The sequence below is a fragment of the Rana temporaria genome, chromosome 3 (genome assembly GCF_905171775.1).
Source record: "Rana temporaria chromosome 3, aRanTem1.1, whole genome shotgun sequence".
NCBI lineage: Eukaryota > Metazoa > Chordata > Amphibia > Anura > Ranidae > Rana > Rana temporaria.
The window spans coordinates 17,538,197-17,561,087 of NC_053491.1; the positions used below are offsets into that span (position 1 = coordinate 17,538,197).

General features: G+C 45.8%; 1 protein-coding gene across 1 annotated transcript in view; it reads right to left on the reverse strand.

Annotated features, from left to right (window-relative positions):
- Positions 1 to 22,891, reverse strand: part of LRRK1 (leucine rich repeat kinase 1) — a 305,999-nt gene that overhangs the window by 17,118 nt on the left and 265,990 nt on the right. The window contains exons 28-31 of the mRNA XM_040342319.1: positions 19,606 to 19,800; positions 10,783 to 10,934; positions 7,323 to 7,440; positions 5,070 to 5,183 (exon numbers count right to left, since the gene is read on the reverse strand). Coding sequence (XP_040198253.1) covers positions 5,070 to 5,183; positions 7,323 to 7,440; positions 10,783 to 10,934; positions 19,606 to 19,800 — 579 coding nt within the window. The remainder of the gene's footprint in view (positions 1 to 5,069; positions 5,184 to 7,322; positions 7,441 to 10,782; positions 10,935 to 19,605; positions 19,801 to 22,891) is intronic.

A 22,891-nucleotide genomic window follows, 5' to 3' on the forward strand; every position in this document is an offset into this window, starting at 1 on the left:
CACACACGTTACAATATGATTTAAATGCCGATGGGTTTACTTCCTCTTTATTTCCATGCAAGGGTAAAGCATAATGGGCTATTATGCATCACATAGTAGCCCATCATGTGTCACTTACCTGAAACCAAAGCCTGCAATGTCACCGCTGTCCCCACTAGCAGCGAGCGTCCATCTTCACCCCTCTTCCTTCCGGGGGGCCGCGAACTCCGGCTCTGTGACTGGCTGGAGTTGCGTGACATCACTCCCGCGCATGTGCACAGGACCTGCCAGTCACAGCATGACCCCCTTTAGAAATGGCACGATCGACGTTTCTAAAGTGTGCCTGCGCCGTAGACATCAGCGCACGGCTCTATTGTAAATATCTTCTAAACCGTGGAGGTCTAGGAGATATTTCCAGCACCTACAGGTAAGCCATAATCTAGGCTTACCTGTAGGTAAAAGTGGTTGTACAATCAGTTTAATTTTCCTAAGGCCTCGTACACACGACCGGACATGTCCGCTGACACTGGTCCGCCGACCAGTGTCAGCGGACAGATCCGATCGTGTGTACAGGCTAGCGGACAGATTTCCAGCGGACAAATGTTTCTTAGCATGCTAAGAAACATGTCCGCTGGGAAGCTGTCCGGCGGACATGTCCGCTGGTTAGTACGTCTAACCAGCGGACAGAAATCCCGCGCATGCGTCGAATTGATTCGACGCATGTGTGGAAGCATTGAACTCGCGCGATAGAGAACGTCGGTGTCGTCTACGTCACCCCGTTCTCTGTCCGCGCGGATTTCGGTTTGATGGTGTGTACAGCCATCAGACCGAAATCTCCCAGGGGACATGTCCGATGAAAACGGTCCGGCGGACCGTTTTCATCGGACTGTCCGCTCGTCTGTACGGGGCCTAAAATGTACCACCAACTATGTAGAGTGCAGGTATACCTACACAATCCTTTCAATACAGTGGGGGAAATAATTATTTGATCCCCTGCTGATTTTGTAAGTTTGCCCACTTACAAAGACATTGAAGGGTCTATAATTTGTATCATAGCTGTATTTTAAATGATAGCGACAGAATATCAACCAAAAATCCAAAAAAAACGATAAAAATTATATCTAATAATTTAATCTTATATATATTATAAGTTATACAGATTAAAATAAGTAATTGCTCCCCTACCAACCAACAATAATTCTGGTTCCCACAGACTGGCTACAGGAGGTGCTCATGTGATACACAGATTAGTCTTGTCAATGTAAGAAGGGTCTCCTAACGACGACTCGATATGTGTATAAAAGACATCTGTCCACAGAATCTCTTTCTTTCATTCAAAGCTCACCATCATGGGCAAGACCAAAGAGCTGTCAGAGGATGTCAGGGACAAGATTGTAGACCTGCACAAGGCTGGAATGGGCTACAAGAGATAGCTGGAGTGGCAGACTCGGATCTACCATGGTTTTCATCATTCCTGGAAAATCGATCCCAGATAGTAAAACTAGGACCTTTCACATCTGAATCTCGCAGCGTGTCTTGCGGAGTCCCGCAGGGATCTCCCCTATCGCCCGTGCTATTCAATATTTACCTCCACCAACTCCTAAAAATTATTAGTAATCACAACCTTCTCTATCACTCCTACGCGGATGATACCCAACTTTATTTTCGTATCAGCGACAAAAAGAACCAATACCCCGCATTAGAACAATGCCTCACTCAGATAGACATCTGGATGATCGAGAGTCACCTCAAACTCAATGGAGCAAAAACAGAAATAATTCAACTCCATGCAAACAGGAGGAAACTGGCCAGGACTATCTGGACCCCTCCACCCATTTTGGGACAAACCATCACCCCTAGCACCAAGGTCAAATGTCTAGGAGTCATCTTCGACTCGGACATGACAATGGATGCACAAATAGGATCAGTAATTAGCGGATCGCACCATCTTCTACGGCTCCTACGAAGAGTGGTTCCCTTCATCCCTAAAGAAGACACAGCGGTAGTGGTAGGGTTAATCATTAACTCCAGATTGGATTATGCAAATGCCCTTTACCTTGGACTCCCAAAGTACCAACTCGCCTGGCTCCAAATTATCCAAAACATGGCAGCTCGACTGGTAACAGGGAAAAAACCCTGGGAACCAATCACCCCATCCCTGAGATCCCTCCATTGGCTGCCCATAAAGGACTGAGTCACAAGTCGAGAGGCCTTATGCATAACGGACAAATGTGTACACGGAAGCGCGCCCTTATATTTAAGTGAGAAAGTAAAACAACAAAACCCAAATCGAGTTATTAGATCAACTAACCAAAAATTATTACAAATTCCCAAAGCCCGATATAAGACCAAAGGAGAACGCCATTTTTCAGTTCAAGGACCTCGACTATGGAACGCTTTACCAACTAATATCCGAATGGAAATTAATCACCTGGCCTTCAGAAAAAAAACTAAAGACCCACCTATTCTGAGGGTTAAACTGAAGGAAAATGGATGCCAAACGCCTTGAGGCGATTCAGTTCGCATTTGTAGCAGGGATAGACTGGGCATTGGGACTACAGGGAGTTTCCCGGTGGGCCGATGGCTCAGTGGGCCAGCTTCAGTGACAACGGACCGCCACCCCTTCCGCTGCTCTTCCCGCAGCGCTCACCTCCTCTCCCGGCCCACAGCGCTCACCTGGGGGGAACAAAGAAGCAGGGGGAGGAGCAGGGGGGATGACAGAGGAGCATGGGGGAGGGGACAAACATCTGACTCAACAGCTATGGCCTGGGAGTTTCCCACTTCTGCCTAATCTTGTCCCATAAGGGGGGGGCACCAAACTGATTCTTTCCCCCCGGGGAAATAATGTCTAGCTTCCCCACTGGCACTGCCTATAAGAGTACCAGTACCAGCCGCTCTACTCTAATAAAGTAAAACGGCTAGTGAAGGGGGAGAGGGGGCTTGAGTGGCCGAGGGGGTGCGGGAGTTGTCCTGCCGCAGTGGGAGAGACCTGTCAAAGTGGGCCAGTCTGGATGATGTCCAGGGCCAAATTTTTGGCCCAGTCCAGCCCTGATTTGTAGCGCTATATAAGTAATTCACTCACTCACAAGACCATCAGCAAGAAGCTTGGTGAGAAGGAGACAACTGTAGGATCGATTATTTGCAAATGGAAGAAATACAAAATAACCATCAATCACCCTTGGTCTGCAACTCCATGCAAGATTTCCCCTCATGGGGTGAGGATGATCATGAGAAAAGTGAGGGATCAGCCCAAAACTACACGGGAGAGCTTGTGAATGATCTCAAGGCCAACTGCCAAACTAACCATTGGTAACACAATACGTTGCCATAGATTGAAATCCTGCAGCACCCACAAGGTCCCCCTCCTTAAGAAGACACATTGTACAGACCAGTCTGAAATTTGCCAATGAACATCTAAATGATTCAGAGAAAGATTAGGAGGAAGTGCTGTGGTCAGATGAAACCAAAATGTTGCTCTTTGGCATTAATGCGGCTTGCCATGTAAGAACACCATCCCTACAATTGAGGTGGAAACATTATGCTTTGGGGCCGTTTCTCTGCTAAAGATACAATATAAACTTTTCATCATTGAGCAGCCAATGGACGGGAGCCATGTATTGTAAAATCTTGGATGAGAACCTCCTTCCCTTGGCCAAAACACTGAAGATGGATCATGGATGGGTCTTCCAGCATGACAATGACCCAAAACATACCGCCAAGGCAATAAAGGAGTGGCTCAAGAAGCACATGAAGGTCATGGAGTGGCCTGACCAGTCTCCAGACCTTAATCCTACAAGACATTTATGGAGGGAGCTTAAATTTCGAGTTGCCAAGCATCAGCCAAGAAACCTTAAAGATTTAGGCCCGGATTCACATACATCGGCGCATATTTATGCCGCCGTAGCGTATCTCTTTTACGCTACGCCGGCGCAGCGCACAGAGGCAAGCACTGGATTCACAAAGCACTTGCTCCCACTCGCTCTTAAAGATACGCTGGGTTTCCTCGGCGTAAGCCAGTATAGGTGGAAGTGGGCGTGAGCCATGCTAATGAGGCGTGACCCCATTCAAATGATGGGCCAAGCACCATAGAAGTACTTAAAAGGAATGGCGCATGCGCCGTCCCGTGGCCGCATCGCAGTGCGCATGCTCAGAATCACGTCGAAACAACTGCCTAAGATACGTTGAATCACTGCCTACGACGTAACCTTCGCCTAGTCATATTCACGTGCATGAGTTGCGCCTCCTATATGGGGAATAACTTTACGCCGGACATACGACTTACGCAAACCGCGTATATTATGCGCCGGTCGCAACTACGTTTGTGAATCGGCGTATCTCCCTCATTTGCATAGAAAATCGATGGGAGCGGCAAATGCGCCCGGCGTAAATATGCGCCCACGATACGATGGCGTAGGCAAGTTACGTCGGTCGTAGGAAGCCTATTTTCAAGCGTATCTAGTTTTGTGGGCACGGCGCATAGATACGACGGCGCATATTTACACGCAGCGTATCTCAAGATACGTCGGCATAAGTGCTTTGTGAATCCGGGCCTTCGAGAAGATCTGTAAAGAAGAGAGGACCAAAATCCCTCCTGAGATGTGTGCAAACCTGATCACCAACTACAAGAAACGTCTGACCTCTGTGCTTCCCAACAAGGGTATCTCCACCAAGTCATGTTTTGCTTGGGGGTCAAATACTTATTTTACTTACTGAACTGAAACTCAATTTATAACATTTGTATCATGTGTTTTTTTTCCTGGATTTTTGGTTGATATTCTGTCTCTATCATTTAAAATATACCTATGATAAAAATTATAGACCCTTTTTTCTTTGTGTGAGAGCAAACTTACAAAACCTGCCGGGGATCAAATAATGATTTTGCCCCACTGTATCCCAATAAATAGGTCACTGCTTCTAGTTGGTGTTATATCAAAGGACTTGTATACACAGGGTTCAAAATACATTTGAAATGTGTTTGTCATGCATTAATACCGACTTGTATGAAGGAATAAAACTTAGGCAATAAAATGTAAAATTTTAAATGAGAGAAGTCCCTGTTTGTATGGTATTGCCACCCTCAGTACACTGACCTTTGCCACAAACGCTGTCAGGAAGCAGGTTACCATTGCTGGCGTGTCAACCTCTTTCTGGGGGGCACTCAACGGACACATGCCCTGCAGACTGTAGATAGATATCTTCTGATCCTACGTAGTGGGTTTTAACATAAAAATCAGACACGCTTTAATTACTGTACATTTATTTAAACAATTGTTTTTGTATTTTTTTATTCAATTACCGTATACTCGAGTATAAGCCGACCCGAATATAAGCCGAGGCACCTCATTTTACCACAAAAAACTGGGAAAACGTATTGACTCGAGTATAAGCCTAGAGTGTCCATCTGCATGCCTCACTGTGCTAATGACTAGACTGAGGTTTAACATGGGAGTCTATGGAAGGGGTGCCCGGCTTTAACCACTTAAAGTGGTTGTAAACCCTTATTTTTCACTTTTACCTACAGGTAAGCCTATAATAAGGCTTACCTGTAGGTATAAAGAATATCTCCTAAACCTGTACGGTTTAGGAGATATTCCCCTCGCAATGCGCCGCTGAATTGTAGCAGTGCATTCACAGGGGGAATCCACGGCGAAAGGACCGGCAGCCGCCAGACCTTGCCGATTTCAAATCTCCCGCGCGCACGCGACGTGACGTCGACGCCGCTCCAGCCAATCACAGCGCTGGAGCGGCGATACCCGGAAGACACGCCGGAGCAAGATGACATCTCGCTCGGCGTGGACCAGCTAAGTGTTCTTCACCTCGTTCCGAGGTCAGTATTTCATAATCAGCTATTATGCGGTGCATACTAGCTGATTATGCCTTTTGCCTTGCAGGTTTAAAAAAATAATAATTATATATGGGGTTTACAACCGCTTTAAGGACCGCCTCCTGCACATATACGTCGGGAGAATGGCCTGGCTGGGCACATGTACGTACAGGTACATCCTGTACTAGTACCCAGCCGTGGGTCGCAAGCGTGCGCCCGCGACCCGGTCCGAAGCTCCGTGACCGGGACTCGCGGACCCGATCACCGCTGGAGTCCCGCGAACGGTCCCGGAGCTGAAGAATGGGGAGAGCCGTGTGTAAACACGGCTTCCCCGTTCTTTACTGTGGCGGCAGCATCGATCGTGTCATCCCTTTTATAGGGGGACACAATTGATGATGTCACACCTACAGCCACACCCCCCTACAGTTGTAAACACACTTCAGGTCACACTTAACCCCATCAGCGCCCCCTGTGGTTAACTCCCAAACTGCAACTGTCATTTTCACAATAAACAATGCATTTTAAATGCATTTTTTGCTGTGAAAATGACAATGGTCCCAAAAATGTGTAAAAATTGTCCGAAGTGTCCGCCATAATGTCGCAGTCACGAAAAAAAATCGCTGATCGCCGCCATTAGTAGTAAAAAAATTTTTTTTTATAAAAATGCAATAAAACTATCCCCTATTTTGTAAACGCTATAAATTTTGCGCAAACCAACCGATAAACGCTTATTGCGATTTTTTTTTACCAAAAATAGGTAGAAGAATACGTATCGGCCTAAACTGAGGAAAAAATTTTTTTTTTATATATTTTTGGGGGATATTTATTATAGCAAAAAGTAAAAAATATTGCATTTTTTTCAAAATTGTCGCTCTATTTTTGTTTATAGCGCAAAAAATAAAAACCGCAGAGGTGATCAAATACCACCAACAGAAAGCTCTATTTGTGGGGAAAAAAAAGAACGCCAATTTTGTTTGGGAGCCACGTCGCACGACCGCGCAATTGTCAGTTAAAGCGACGCAGTGCTAAATCGCAAAAAGGGGCAAGGTCCTTTAGCTGCATAATGGGCAGGGGCTTAAGTGGTTAAGGGGCGTGGCAAGGGGTGAATCCTATGCCTACATACTTTTTCTAATAGGTGTCCCTCATTCCCACCCCAAAAAGTTGGGAGGTATGTTTATTCCGCATAAAAGGCTGAAATGTTTTGAGGGTCAAGCCTCCTCCTTCATCAGGATTTGTGAAAAATAATAGATGGAATGGAAAAAGTAGACAGATGTACAGTTGGGGGCACATACAACCTGTAGATATCTACTCTGTATAAAAATTATTTTTATATATTTTTCACAAGCCCTGAAGAGTGAGGCTTAAGCTCCCGAAACATGTTGGCTTTCTATGTGGAATAAACTCCAAACTAGTAGTGTGGTTCTCTCAGCATTCTATAACACTACTTAATTATATGATGTAATGTGACAGCCAATATCTGTCACCCCTGGGATTCTACATCTTTATAATAAATTCACACCTCAGTGGCGATCCACAGCATGTTCTGTACTTTCAGCTGGCTACACATCTTCAGCCCAGGACAGCTCAAGCCTCGTACCTCCACCTGACCCTTGGCCACGTCCACAACTGTATAGTTTCTATAGAGAAAAACAACAAGGGAAAGGTTGGTGCTGTTGGGTCTTTTTTTTCTGCATGATATACTGTATGTTAGTTTGTTACAATGAAAGTCTATACATTTTTCACCTTTTAACCACTTAAGGACCGCCTCCTGCACATATACGTCGGCAGAATGGCACGGCTGGGCACATGTACGTACAGGTACGTCCTGTACTAGTACCCACCCGTGGGTCGCGGGCGCACTCCCGCGACCCGGTCCGAAGCAGTGGGTCCCGCGGACCCGATCGCGCTGGAGTGCGGCGATCGGTCCCCGGAGCTGAAGAACGGGGAGAGCCGTGTGTAAACACGGCTTCCCCGTTCTTCACTGTGGCGGCTGCATCGATCGTGTGATCCCTTTTATAGGGAGACACAATCGATGACGTCACACCTACAGTCACACCCCCCTACAGTTGTAAACACACACTAGGTGAAACGAAACTCCTTCAGCGCCCCCTGTGGTTAACTCCCAAACTGCAACTGTAATTTTCACAATAAACAATGCAATTTAAATGCATTTTTTGCTGTGAAAAGGACAATGGTCCCAAAAATGTGTCAAAATTGTCCGAAGTGTCCGCCATAATGTCGCAGTCACGGAAAAAATCGCTAATCTCTGCCATAAGTAGTAAAAAAAAAAAAAATTATAAAAATGCAATAAAATCCCCTATTTTGTAAACGCTATAAATTTTGCGCAAACCAACCGATAAACGCTTATTGCGATTTTTTTTACCAAAAATAGGTAGAAGAATACGTATCGGCCTAAACTGAGGAAAAAAAATGTTTTTTTTATATATTTTTGGGGGATATTTATTCTAGCAAAAAGTAAAAAATATTACATTTTTTTCAAAATTGTCGCTCTATTTTTGTTTATAGCGCAAAAAATAAAAACCGCAGAGGTGATCAAATACCACCAAAAGAAAGCTCTATTTGTGGGGAAAAAAAGGACGCCAATTTTGTTTGGGAGCCACGTCGCACGACCGCGCAATTGTCTGTTAAAGCGACTCAGTGCCGAATTGTAAAAACCCCTTGGGTCATTTAGCAGCATATTGGTACGGTCCTTAAGTGGTTAATGGATTCTCTGCATTAAGGTAAAAAAACGCCCCACTCCAGGTTCTAAACACTCACCTGGTTCAGAATCCATGTCACCACTTCAGCACTGTCTCCAGCTCCATCACTGTTCCTTCACTTTCTGCTTTCACAGTAGAAACTGAAGGCAGCGAACCCATAGGCTCTTGCTGCTGTCAGTCAAACACCTGTGCAGAGGGAGCGCGGCATACCAGTGCAGTGTGTTTTTATAGACACACGCAGCCTGGCGCGGGAGCGCGTGCATGTACATGCGATTCCTTTGCAACCGGCTCGCTACAGGAGACACCTGAAGGGAGGAGCCGCTGGTAGGGACTGCCTGAAGAGGAGGAAGGTGAGCTTTCGGTTTGATGTTGCTGCACAGAGCAGGGAGCATAGCCTTCTTTTTATTTAAAGTGATACTAAAGTCTAATTTTATTTTTTAAACAACAACTACTGTATTTGCTGGCGTATAAGACTACCTTTTACATAAAAAAAAAAAATGGGCAAAAAGCAGGGGTCGTCTTATACGCCGGGTCAGCTGCTCGGATGCCTGCTGGATGTGCAGTAGTACTGTATGTAGCTTCGGCTTAGCCAATCCCGGCGAAGGATGTATTCAAATGAATACAGAGCCTGCTTGGATTGGAGTAACAACCTCTGCCAATCCGAGCAGGCTACATACAGTAGCCTGCTCAGATTGGCTTTGAGAGTCAGAGAGGCATGGGCTGATGTTACAGCCTCTGCCAATCCAAGCAGGCTTTGTATTCATTAATAGAATACATGGCTTGCCGTGATTGGCTCCAGCAAGGAATATGGCTCCAGCAAGAATGAATAAGAACATGGCTCTAGAAGGAAGAAATATGAAGCGTCGGAAGCTTCGGAAGGGGGGACGTCTTATACGGTGAGTACAGGCAAAAAATCTGAAAAAAATGTAAAATTAGGGGGTCGTCTTATACGCCCGGTCGCCTTATACACCGGCAAATACGGTATGTCATACTTACCTGCTATGTGTAGTTGGTTTTGCACAGAGTAGCCCAGATCCTCCTATTCTCGGGTTCCTTCGCCCGCACTCCTGGCCCCTTCCTCCTGCCGAGTGCCCTCACAGCAAGCAGCTTGCTATGGGGGCACTCGAGTCGAGCTGCTGCTCGATGTGTCCATTCAGACCCTGAGCTGCGGTTCGGCCCCGCCCGCTCTCCTCATTGGCTCTCTGACCTTGATTGACAGTACCAAGAGCCAATGTCTCAGCCAATGAGGTGGGAGAGTCTGAGACCGCCAAGACTCCCGTGCAACATTGCTGGATCGAAATGGGCTCAGGTAAGTGTTAGGGGGGCTGTTGCACACTGTAGACGTTTTTGTACCTTAAAGTGGAGGTTCACCCGGAAATTTTAATTTTTAACATTAGATTGAGGCTCATTTTGTCTAGGGGAATCGGGTGTTTTTTTAAAAAAACGAAGCAGTACTTACCGTTTTAGAGAGCAATCTTCTCCGCCGCTTCCGGGTATGGGCTGCGGGACTGGGCGTTCCTATTTGATTGACAGTCTTCCGACAGGCTTTCTGAAAGTAGCCGAACGTCGGTGCGCAGGCGCCGTATAGAGCCGCACCGGCGTTCGGCTTCTTTCGGCTACTCGTGACGCGATGTATGCGACCGCCGGAAGCCTGTCAATCAAATAGGAACACCCAGTCCCGAAGACCCATACCCAGAAGCGGCGGAGAAGATCGCTCTCTAAATGACCCATGCAGTGCCAGCACTGCATGAGTCAAAAGCACATTTTGTCTAGGGGTGAGGAGAAAGCTTTTACTCACCCGATCCTTCATTCTACCAGAAAACGGTGCTCCCCCACAGCCCAGCAGTGGACTGTTCCTGGTTTATGGAGCCTGCTCTGGGCTTGATGATGTCAGGAACAGTCCACAACTCAAGACTGCAAAAGTACGGGGGTGTCGGAACGGTCTGGGAGGATTAGGTAAGTAAATCTACTTTCTCCTCTCCCCTAGACAAAAATGGGCAGTTAACCCATGCAGTGTGGGCACAGCCCCACCTCATTGGAAAACTTTTTTTTCTTTAAGAAAAAATAAATAAAATTTAGTAACACTAATATTTTACTTGATAACATGAATCCTGGTGGTTAGGGTCCCTTTGTGGAATGATACATGCATGCAATCAATAGGTGGTATTAGTCAGAATTAACATATACATGCGTTTATACATTGATACAGGAACAGAGCGATAATGAATATTGTTTGCTACTTGTCAGAAAGACCGATACCTTGTTTGCGCTGTTCCCATCCAGAAGACAACGGTGGAGTCCACTTCCCTGGATGAACAGAATGTCTCCTGCATTCCGCATAAGATATGATACTTGAAGACTGAGAAACTTGGATCATTCATACGCCGCACCACAGACGCAGCCAGGGGGCGCTATGAACAACAGAAACAATAGAGTATGGTAAAATCTGTCCAAAAAAAATGCTACAAAACAAAACAGTTATCTATAGTAAGAAATGTACTCTACAGTCACAATGCTAAACATACTGAAAATAATAAAATTTATATTTATTAAAAAAAATACCGTATTTTCCGGCGTATAAGACGACCTTTTTCATGTAAAATGCCCCAAAAGTCGGGGGTCGTCTTATACGCCGGGTACCTGTGGTCAGACGGCGGCCATCCATGATTCAAAAGCCGCGCCTCCTCCTCCAGGCTGTTCCGTGATAGGCAGAACACTCGTTTTCCCAGCAGAGCCTCTGTTCAGTGTTCTGCCTATCACGGATGCCTTCTCATCCTCACCCTCGGCCTCGGACGAGAGGACATCCGTGATAGGCGGAACACTGAACAGAGGCTCTGCTGGGAAAACGAGTGTTCCGCCTATCACAGGACAGCCTGAGGAGGAGGCGCGGCTTTTGAATCATGGATGGCCGCTGTCTGACATACTGGGCATACAGGAGAAGGTAGGGAGATCATCGAGGCATGTTCCTAATGGCACAGTGAGGCATGTTCCTAATGGCACAGTGAGGCATGTTCCTAATGGCACAGTGAGGCATGTTCCTAATGGCACAGTGAGGCATGTTCCTAATGGCACAGTGAGGCATGTTCCTAATGGCACAGTGAGGCATGTTACTAATGGCACAGTGAGGCATGTTCCTAACGGCACAGTGAGGCATGTTACTAACGGCACAGTGAGGCATGTTCCTAACGGCACATTGAGGCATGTTCCTAATGGCACAGTGAGGCATGTTCCTAATGGCACAGTGAGGCATGTTCCTAATGGCACAGTGAGGCATGTTACTAACGGCACAGTGAGGCATGTATAATGGCACAGTGAGGTAGGCAATGGCACTGTGAGGCATGTAATGTAATGGCACAGTGAGGCATGTAATGGAATGGAATGGCACAGTGAGATCTGAAAAAAGCCTGTTTATGTCAGCGGTTGTTCTGGCTACCGCTCAGCTTCCAGACAGACTAGTATGAAGGGGGTCGTCTTATACGCCGGCAAATACGGTATATCATATTTAAATGTACAATACAGTATATTCCAGGCAGTTAATTTTTCAGTGTCTACAATTAAAGAGGACCTTCCTTGTCCCCCACCGGCCCTACACTGGGGCAGGAGTGCGTTAGTGGTAAAGCACCACTAGTTTTAGCGGCGCTTTACCGTAGTTTTAGCGGCGCTTTTCGGCCGCTAGCAGGGCGCTTTTAAAACCGCTAGCGGCTGAAGAAAGGGTTAAAAGCACCCATGTTGCGGTGATGCCGAAGTGATTTGCAGGTGCTTCGGCAGCGCTGCCCATTCATTTCAATGGGCAGGGCCTTTTGGGTGCGGTGTGGTGTATACACCGCTCCCAAACCACCCCAAAGATGCTGCTTGCAGGACTTTTTTTCCCATCCCGCAAGCGCACCGCTCCAGTGTGAAAGCACTCGGGTTTTCACACTGGAGAGGCATGAGAGGCGCTTTTCAGGCGCTATTTTTAGAGCTAAAATGCATGAAAAGCGCCTCAGTGTGAAAACCACACAACTTGCACCTACAGGTAAGCCTAGATTCAGGCTTACCTGTAGGTGCAAGAAATATCTCCTAAACCTACACGGTTAAGGAGATATTTGCATGCGCGCCGTAGATAATGGCACAGGCGCACTGAGCGTGCCGTTTTTGTGAATGGGATAATGGGGGTTAATGCCGTATTCCCGCGCATGTGCAGGGATCTGCCGGTCCCGTGCGCATGCGCAGGAGTGACGTCATTGCAGATCCGGCCAATTACAGCGCCAGACGGCGATAAACGGAAGAAGCGCGGAAGGGACATGGCGGCAGCGGAGGAGGGCAACGAGAATCGCTTAGGGGGCTTCGAACTCAGGTAAGTCATTCATAATGAGCTAGTATGCTATGCATACTAGCTCATTATGCCTTTCTCTTGCAGGTTTTTTTTTTTTCAAAAGAAAAAAAAAACGGTTTTACTTCCTCTTTAACCACTTGCTTACTGGGCACATAAACCCCCTTCATGCCCAGGCGAAATTTCAGCTTACGGCACTGCGTTGCTTTAACTGACATTTGCGCGGTCGCGCGACGTGGCTCCCAAACAAAATTGACGTCCTTTTTTCCCCACAAATAGAGCTTTCTTTTGGTGGTATTTGATCACCTCAGCGTTTTTTTTTTTTGCGCTATAAACAAAAAAAGAGTGGCAATTTAAAAAAAATATATATATTTTTTACTTGTTGCTATAATAAATATCCCAATTTAAAAAAAAAAAAAACGATTTTTTTTCTCAGTTAAGGCCGATACGTATTTTTGTAAAAAAAAAAAAAAAATCACAATAAGCGACTGGTTTGCGCAAAAGTTATAGCGCCTACAAAATGGGGAACAGAATTATGATTTTTTTTTTTTACTAGTAATGGCGCCGATCTGCGATTTTTATTGGGACTGCGATATTGCGGCGGACGTATCGGACACTTTTGACACAAATTTGGGACCATTCACATTTATACAGCGATCAGTGCTATAAAAATGTGACTGGCAGGGAAGGGGTTAACACTAGGGGGTGAGGAAGGGGTTAAATGTGTATCCTGGGTGTGTTCTAACTGTGTGGGGGGAGGGGGGTGACTGGGGGAGGTGACCGATGCTGTGTCTCTATGTACAAGGGACACAGATCGGTCTCCTCTCCCTGACAGCACGTGGAGCTCTGTGTCTACACACAGAGCTCCACGTCCCTGCTGTCTTACCGACGATCACGTGTACCCGGCGGACATCGCGGCCGCCAGGTACACGCATCGGCTTCCCAGCGATGCGCCGGGACAGTGTTTACCCGCTGCGCGCCCCCCAGTGGCGCGCGTGGGTAATGCTCATAACAGGACGTCCAAAGACGTCCACTTGGCACTTGAGAGCCGCGCTGTTGACGTCTTTTGTCTATAGCGCGGGTCTCAAGTGGTTAAACCTGACTAGGGGGGAAGAAACAATCATACATACCTTGTGACTTTTTCTTCATACTTACCTATTTTTGTACGACTTCTGTGCTGCCTGGGTCCCCGTTTATGAAACCTGCATTAAAAAAAATGCCTGCGATACACATGTACAAGATGAGGCACATGATGTCATGCAATTTATTTTGCGCATGCGCCATACGAAACTACAGCATTTGTTGGGAAAGAAGAAGAAGATCTTGCAGGATCTCACAGAAGGTTTTTTTTTTCTTGTCTCCAACATGTAGTGTCATAAAACGCATGCGTGAGATGAAGTGCAGGACGTCTTGCGCTTCATCTCACACATACGCAGCATGACAATACTGTGAGACCTCGCAGCTAAAGGGGTTGTAAAGTTTCGTGTGTTTTCACCTTAATGCATCCTATGCATAAAGGTGAAACAACATCTTGCAGTGTCCGCCCCCCCGTTTTACTTACCTGAGCCCCGAATTTCCGTGGGCACATCCCCGCCATCCTTCTTTCTACGGAGTCCCAGCTTTGATTGGATAGATTTATAGCAGCGCAGCCATTGGCTCCCGCTGCTGTCAAACAAATTCAAAAACAAATGCGATTGAGGGGCGGGGCGGTCTATAGACGCCGAGGGCTAGATTCACATAGATTAGCGGATCTTTAGATCCGCGTAATCTGATTTACGATCCGCCGGCGCAAATTTGAGAGGCTAGTGCAGTATTCACAAAGCACTTACCTCGAAACTTGCGCCAGCGGATCGTAACTCCCCCGGCGGAATTCAAATTCCGCGGCTAGGGGGAGTGTATTATTTAAATCAGGCGCGTCCCCGCGCCGATCGTACTGCGCCGGCCGCGATTTTTCCCAGTGCGCATGCTCCAAATGAGGTCGCTAGAACGTCATTGTTTTCGGCGTGAACGTAAATTACGTCCATCCATATTCGCGACCGGCTTACGCAAACGACGTAAAAATTCAAAACTCGGCGCGGGAACAACGGCGATACTTAACATTAGCTACCACTCATATAGCGTAAAAAACCGAAGCGTCACCTAGCGGCCGGCGGGAGATTGCAGCCTAAGATCCGACGGTGTAAGTCACTTACACCTGTTGGATCTTAGGGAGATCTATGCGGAACCTGATTCTATGAATCAGTCGCATAGATCCGACCGTCGGATCTCAGAGATACGACGGTCTATCAGGAGATACGCCGTCGTATCTCTTTGTGAATCTACCCCCCGAGTGTATAACTCGGGAGCGTGCCCGCAAGGTAACCCCCTCGGGAGAGAGCTTCCCAGAGGGGGTTACCTAATGCGGGGAGGAGCCACGAGAGCCGCCGTGGGACCCCAGAACAGGAGGATCGGGGGCCACTCTGTGCAAAACGAACTGCACAGTGGAGGCAAGTATGACATGTTTGTTATTTTTATTTTACTTTTTTTAACCACTTAAGCCCCGGACCATTATGCAGCTTAAAGACCAGGCCACTTTTTGCGATCCAGCACTGCGTCGCTTTAACTGACAATTGCGCGGTCGTGCGACGTGAGTCACTTATAGAGACTTATATAGCGCAACACATACGAACTGAATCGCCTCTGGAAGTGGCTCCCAAACAAAATTGGCGTCCTTTTTTCCCCCCACAAATAGAGCTTTCTTTTGGTGGTATTTGATCACCTCTGCGGTTTTTTATTTTTTGCACTATAAACAAAAAAAAAGCGACAATTTTGAAAAAAAAAAAAAAATTTTGTACTTTTTACTATAATAAATATCCCACAAAAATATATAAAAAACATTGGGCCAGATTCACATACAATTGCGTTACGCTGCGGCGGCGTAACGTATCCCATTTATACGTTACACCGCCACAAGTTTACAGCGTAAGTGCTGGATTCACGGCGTAGCGTAAATCCGCCCGCCTAATTCAAATGGGGCGGGGACCATTTAAATTAGGCGCGTTCCCGCGCCGAACGTACTGCGCATGCTCCATCCCTAAAATTTCCCGACGTGCATTGCGCTAAATGACGTCGCAAGGACGTCATTGGTTTCGACGTTAACGTAAATGGCGTCCAGCGCCATTCACGGACGACTTACGCAAACGACGTGAAATTTAAAAATTTGACGCGGGAACGACGGCCATACTTAACATTGCTTAGGCCACCTAGAGGGCATGCTTAGTTTTACGCGACGCATCTCTACGGAAACGACGTAAATTTAGATCGACGGGCAAAGCGGACGTTCGTGAATCGGCGTAACTAGTCATTTGCATATTCTACGCCGACCGCAATGGAATCGCCACCTAGCGGCCGGCCTAGAATTGCAGTCTAAGATCCGACGGTGTAACACAGTTACACCTGTCGGATCTTAGGGCTATCTATGCGTAACCTGATTCTATGAATCAGGCGCATAGATACGACAATCGTATCTCAGAGATACGACGGCGTATCAGGAGATACGCCGTCGTATCTCTTTTGTGAATCTGGCCCATTTTTTTTCCTCAGTTTAGGCCAATACGTATTCTTCTACATATTTTTGGTAAAAAAAAAATAAAAAAAAAAAATCGCAATAAGCGTTTTATTTTAGTTACATTTGCACACATCCATTATGAAAAAGACATTTTATAAAGATCATATCACTCCAAGATTGGAAGCATCGCTCTTCTGCCTCTCCATCATTATAGGCGCCGTTGTGTTTTACAAGCGATAATTTTTAGGCCAATTTTCCCCTCGTGCATTGTGTAATTATTAAATAATTATGTTTGTGGAAATGACTAATCTCTAACAGATGGTGACAACAAAAAGTGCAGCAGTAAGTCAATATTAGCATACCAACAGCTGTGTTATGAAGGCATTATACATGGAAATCCTTTCTAGGCTCATTACACCAGAATTAGGTAAATAAGATTTACAATATTGTGAGTATAATGCTTTAGAGAAGAGAATGCAGATACAGCAAAATGACACAGCAAATGGAACTCTCCGAGCTTACATAACCGCAAATGTTTTCTGTTACAACTTTGTTTAACCAATTATGGGCCGCCAGTTATACGGCGGCTGTTTGACGTTGAATACCGGGGATTATGGCAGCAGATAGGTATCTTTTTAACCACTTAAGCCCCGGACCAATATACTGCCTAAAGACCCAAGGTGTTTTTACAGTTCGGGACTGCGTCGCTTTAACAGACAATTGCGCGGTCGTGCGACGTGGCTCCCAAATAAAATTGGCGTCCTTTATTCCCCACAAATAGAGCTTTCTTTTGGTGGTATTTGATCACATCTGCGGTTTTTAGTTTTTGCGCTATAAACAAAAATAGAGCGACAATTTTGAAAAAAATGCAATATTTTTTACTTTTTGCTATAATAAATATCCCCCAAAAACATATATACATTTTTTTTCCCCTCAGTTTAGGCCGATACGTATTCTTCTACCTATTTTTGGTAAAAAAAAATCGCAATAATCGTTTATCGGTTGGTTTGCGCAAAATTTATAGCGTTTACAAAATAGGGGATAGTTTTATTGCATTTTTATTTTTTTTAATTTTTTTTACTACTAATGGCGGCGATCAACGATTTTTTTCGTGACTGCGACATTATGGCGGACACTTCGGACAATTTTGACACATTTTTGGGACCATTGTAATTTTCACAGCAAAAAATGCATTTAAAATGCATTCTTTATTGTGAAAATGACAGTTGCAGTTTGGGAGTTAACCACAGGGGGCGCTGTAGGAGTTAGGGTTCACTTTGTGTGTGTTTACTACTGTAGGGGGGTGTGGCTGTAGGTGTGACGTCATCGATCGTGTCTCCCCTATAAAGGGGATGACACGATCGATACGCCGCCACAGTGAAGCACGGGGAAGCCGTGTTTACACGCGGCTCTCCCCGTTCTTCAGCTCCGGGGACCAATCGCCGCACTCGAGCGGCGATCGGGTCCGCGGGACCCGCGGTCCCGGAGCTTCGGACCGGGTCGCGGTACTTGTACCCACGGCTGGGTACAAGTACAGGACGTATATATACGTTGATGTGCCCAGCCGTGCCATTCTGCCGACGTATATGTGCAGGAGGCGGTCCTTAAGTGGTTAAACAGCGGGCGGCCCGTTTTCAGATAAAAGTGGTGTCTGCGGCGGAATCGCTGCGAGATCACTTTTATCGGCAGGGGAGAAGTGCCCCCCTCCCTGGTGGTCTCACGCCGCCTACCGGAGCGGTCGGTAGCAAGGGAGGCGATCGGGTCTTTTCCTCTCTGAGGCGTGGAATCGAGTGAGGGAACTATGGCCCCCCCCCCCACTTGGCTCCATATCATTGGATGATGAAAGCGACATCAAATGTCACTTCCGCCCAATGGTCTTAAAGGGGAATTATTTTTGTATTGAAATTTACAAATCTGTGACTTGTACCGTATATATACTCCAGTATAAGCCGTGGCACCTAATTTTACCACAAAAAAATGGGAAAACGTATTGATTTTGTTTATAAGCCTAGGGTGGGAAATGCAGCAGCTACTGTAAGTGGAAAAGTGTCATGGATATGCAATAGTCTGGCAGCTTACCTGTTTCCATCTGTCCATTAGAGGCCTGACCCTGTTCTGGTTACCTTCTTATTTCCTCTCTTTCCTGTATGGCCCCACCCAGGCCATCCCATGAAGTCTATATTAACCATTGCACCACAGGTCTGCAGTGCTGTTCAACAGCTCAAGTTCCTGTCTGCAGTGTGCTACGATTATCTTCCTGTGTACCGTTTTTGGCTCGTCCCTGACTTCTCCTGTTTGCCTGTGCCCTTGACCTTTTGGCTGTCCCTCGGTTACCCTAGTCTGCCTGTTGCCCTGACCTAGGCTTACCCATCACTACAGTTTGTCCTGCCTGCTGCTTCTTCTCTCTCTCTGCGGAGCGTGACCTAGGGGATCCCAGGGGTCGCGACCTGGATCCAGCTGTGGCGAAGGCCATCCTCGCCACTAGAGGCTCTGGTGAACACAAAGCTGGGTCTTAGACTCCGCGCCCTGGGCGATCTTGGGCTCACGCTTCCTCTCTGATCGCAGCAGTCGTCTATAGGGTTCACTACCCTGTGGTGCATCCCTGACCCCCACGGGTGACCTGACAAAAAGAGGGTCAACAATGCCCATCTGCAGCCTCACTGTGCCCCACTGTGTTCATCTGCAGCCTCATTGTGCCCATTTGCAGCCTCACTGTGCAGCCTCACTCGGTCTATCTGCAGCCTCACTTGGTCTATCTGCAGCCTCACTGTGCCCATCTGATCTCCCGTGTACCTTTTATCTCCATGCTGCTGCAGTCGGCGGCCGTCCACTGTAACAAAGCCCTGCTTCCTCCTCGTCCATGATAGTAATTGTAACACAATTGTATCAGTGTTCCGTCTATCACGGACGAGGAGGAGGCAAAGCTTTGTTACAGTGGACAGCCGCTGACTGCAGCAGCATGGAGTTAAGACTGCATGAACAGCAGGAGACTCGAGTATAAGCCGAGGGGGGCTTTTTCAGCATCAAAAAATGTGCTGAAAAACTCATCTTATACTCGAGTATATACAGTAGTTCTTTAGCGGTTGGCATTTTGAAGATTGCCCATTCCCAATGTATTCTAGTCATCGGCATGTAAAGTAGTGCAATCAAAAATTAAGTTTAAAATTGGCATTGGCACACAATCAGCGAAAATAAATGTCAACAGAAAATAAATAGGACCAACTTTTTCTGGCTTAGTGTCCCAGCACTCCATCATCAGCTCTTGGAGTCTGTAGAACTGAACTTCTTCTGGGCGCCCCAGCACAGGCCGGATCCCTTTCGACAGCTTCTTGGAGATCTGGAGTTGGTGATGACCTAAAGATGGCCGCTGACCCGACAACAGTTCATACAGGACCATACCGAAGGAGAACATGTCTACCTGAAAAGAACAACAACACCTACAATTTACACCATTGTCGCTGCTTTCCTTGTTTCCCAAACCTGGTTTACTGGAGTGACTTACATGGACTCAACACTAATCTGCTACAAAATGCAATAAAAACAATAAATGTTGAGTGCTGCTATATTTAGTGAAACACGTAAATACACTGCTCAAAAAAACTTTAAGGAACACTTTTTAATTGGAGTATATATATATATATATATATACGGTATATATCAAGTCAATTAAACTCCAGGGATACTGATCTGGTCAGTTAAGTAGCAGAGGGGGTTGTTAATCAATTTCAGCTGCTTTAGTATTAATCAAATTAACCACTTAAGCCCCGGACCAATATGAAGGAAAAAGACCTGGCCCCTTTTTGCGAATTCGGAACTGCGTCGCTTTAACTGACAATTGCGCGGTCGTGCGACATGGCTCCCAAACAAAATTGGCGTCTTTTTTCCCCCACAAATATAGCTTTCTTTTGGTGGTATTTGATCACCTCTGCGGTTTTTATTTTTTGTGCTATAAACAAAAACAGAGCGACAATTTTAAAAATAAAATTGTTTTTTTCCCCTCAGTTTAGGCCGATACGTATTCTTCTACATATTTTTTGTAAAAAAAAAAAAAATAATCGCAATAAGCGTTTATTGATTGGTTTGTGCAAAATTGATAGCGTCTACAAAATAGGGGATAGTTTTATGCGCCAACTCTACTTTCTTTTTCTTCTCAACACTTTCTTGCTCCACTTAGGTGGAAGCAATTAGTAGAGGCAGCTGTCCACTGATCGCCTTCAACCATACCTAGTCCAATACCAAATACTTTTGCAGTCACTGGTGTTTTAAATATACTTGCGTGGATTTAATTTAACAGATAGTTTTATGGCATTTTTATTAATATAATTTTTTTTTGTTAGTAATGGCGGCGATCTGCGATTTTTATCGGTGCTGCGACCTTATGGCAGACACTTGACAAATGTTTGGGACCATTGGCATTTTTATAGCGATCAGTGCTATAAAAATGCATTGATTACTGTAAAAATGTCACTGGCAGGGAAGGGGTTAACACTAGGGGGCGAGCAAGGGGTTAATTATGTTCCCTAGGTGTGTTATAACTGAAGGGGGGATGGGACTGACTTGGGGAAATGACAGATCGCTGTTCATACATTGTATGAACATACAATCAGTAATTTCTCCCCCTGAAAGGACCGGGAGCTGTGTGTTTACACACACAGCTCCCGAATCTCGCTCTGTAACAAGCGATCGCGGGTGCCCGGCGGTGATCGCGCCCCTGCCGGGCAAACAGGGGGCGCGTGGCGCCCCTAGTGGCTGAAATGCAAAATCACGTTATATTACATGATTTTGCACAGCCGAGCCGACCTGCCGCCGTAAAACTACGGTGGGCGGTTGGCAAGCGGTTAAAAAAAATCTTTACAGATATTGATGTACATCTAGTCATCCTTAAATGCACATTTGTACATTGCCTTTATAAATTCAATTAGAAAAAAATGATTAAACAAGAAAATGCTATACTGTACTTCACAAACTTTTATGGCAAACCTCTAAAAGCATTAGAGAGTGTCAGACATTCAATGTCAGTCTGCAGTAAAACGTAGAATAAATGCAGAGTCTACTGTAGAAGGTATGACATCAGTTTTAACCCACCAAACCAGCTTTGCTTAACACCTTGATAACATGGCGGATCATCCTAGAATAACTTTCAGGCTCTTATATTGGTGATCATTGAAGGACCCCCTTATTTTGGCGGTCATTGATGTGCCCCCTTTCACTGGTGGTCAGAGAAATGCCCACTTATATAGATGGTCAGTAAGACAGGATCCCCTTAAATGGTGGTCAGTGGGAGTGGCAACCGTTTACATTAGTGCAGTCCTCCTCACTTACCTCATCCTTCCATTTTGCTTTTGAGCCTAGGTTCACACTGCTGCGTATTCAAAATCGCGGTAAAATGCGCGATTTTACCGCGATTTCGCGGCGATTTCGGCCCCAATTTAATGTTAATCGCGGCCCGAAATCGCAAAAAGTAGTACAGGAACTACTTTTTGAAATCACAGATGCGGAGTCGCACTGATTAGGACAGTGCCATTGCCGACAATTGCCGCTGAATTTGAGATGCGATTTGACATGTCAAATCGCATCTCAAATCGTTCCAAATCGTACCCAGTGTGAACCAGGGCTAAATGTCCTTATTTCTTCTGAGAAATCCTCACTTCCTGTTCTTCTGTCTGTAACTCCACACAGTAATGCAAGGCTTTCTCCCTGGTGTGGAGTGTCGTGCTCAACCCCTCCCTTGGACTACAGGAGAGTCAGGATGCCCACTAACACACAGCTCCTTTCTCTATCTGCAACGTAGAGAACGTCCTGACTCTCCTGTAGTCCAAGGGAGGGAGCGAGCACGACACTCCACACCAGGGAGAAAGCCTCGCATTACTGTGTGGAGTTACAGACAGAAGAACAGGAAGTGAGGATTTCTCAGAAGAAATAAGGACATTTAAAAGCAAAATGGAAGGATGAGGTAAGTGAAGGAGGACTGCACTAAGGTAAAGGAAACTATTTAGGGAAAAAAAAATTACCTTTACAACCCCTTTAAACAAATACTAACTAGGTCAGATTAGTACAGAGGGCTGTACAAGTTCAGCGTAATAAATGGATATTTGAAACCAACAGAACTATTCAGTGTGTAAAGGATCACAGCGGGATGTCTTCAGGAAATATTTGACCTTGCCAAAGTTCAGTTTTTCCACCATGAATTTGGTCCTTTCAGAAGCAAAGACAAAACAAACGGAACATACTGACAGCTAATTAGTGAATACAAGCCATCTATTGTTTTATAAGATAGACTCCATTAAAGGGGCAATTTTATATGTCATTTTGTATTAGAGATGAACAAAGAAAAAGAGCCGACGTAAACATTCCTTTACCTCCAACAAGTCACTGCGGCATCTAAATTAAGACTTATTAGCATTTCTGTTATCATACAAAAAGGTTGAATGTGTCCAATAATCTGAAATGATTTTTTTTCACTGCTGGTGGATGTATATACGATGTTTAACCACTTCCATACCGGGGGG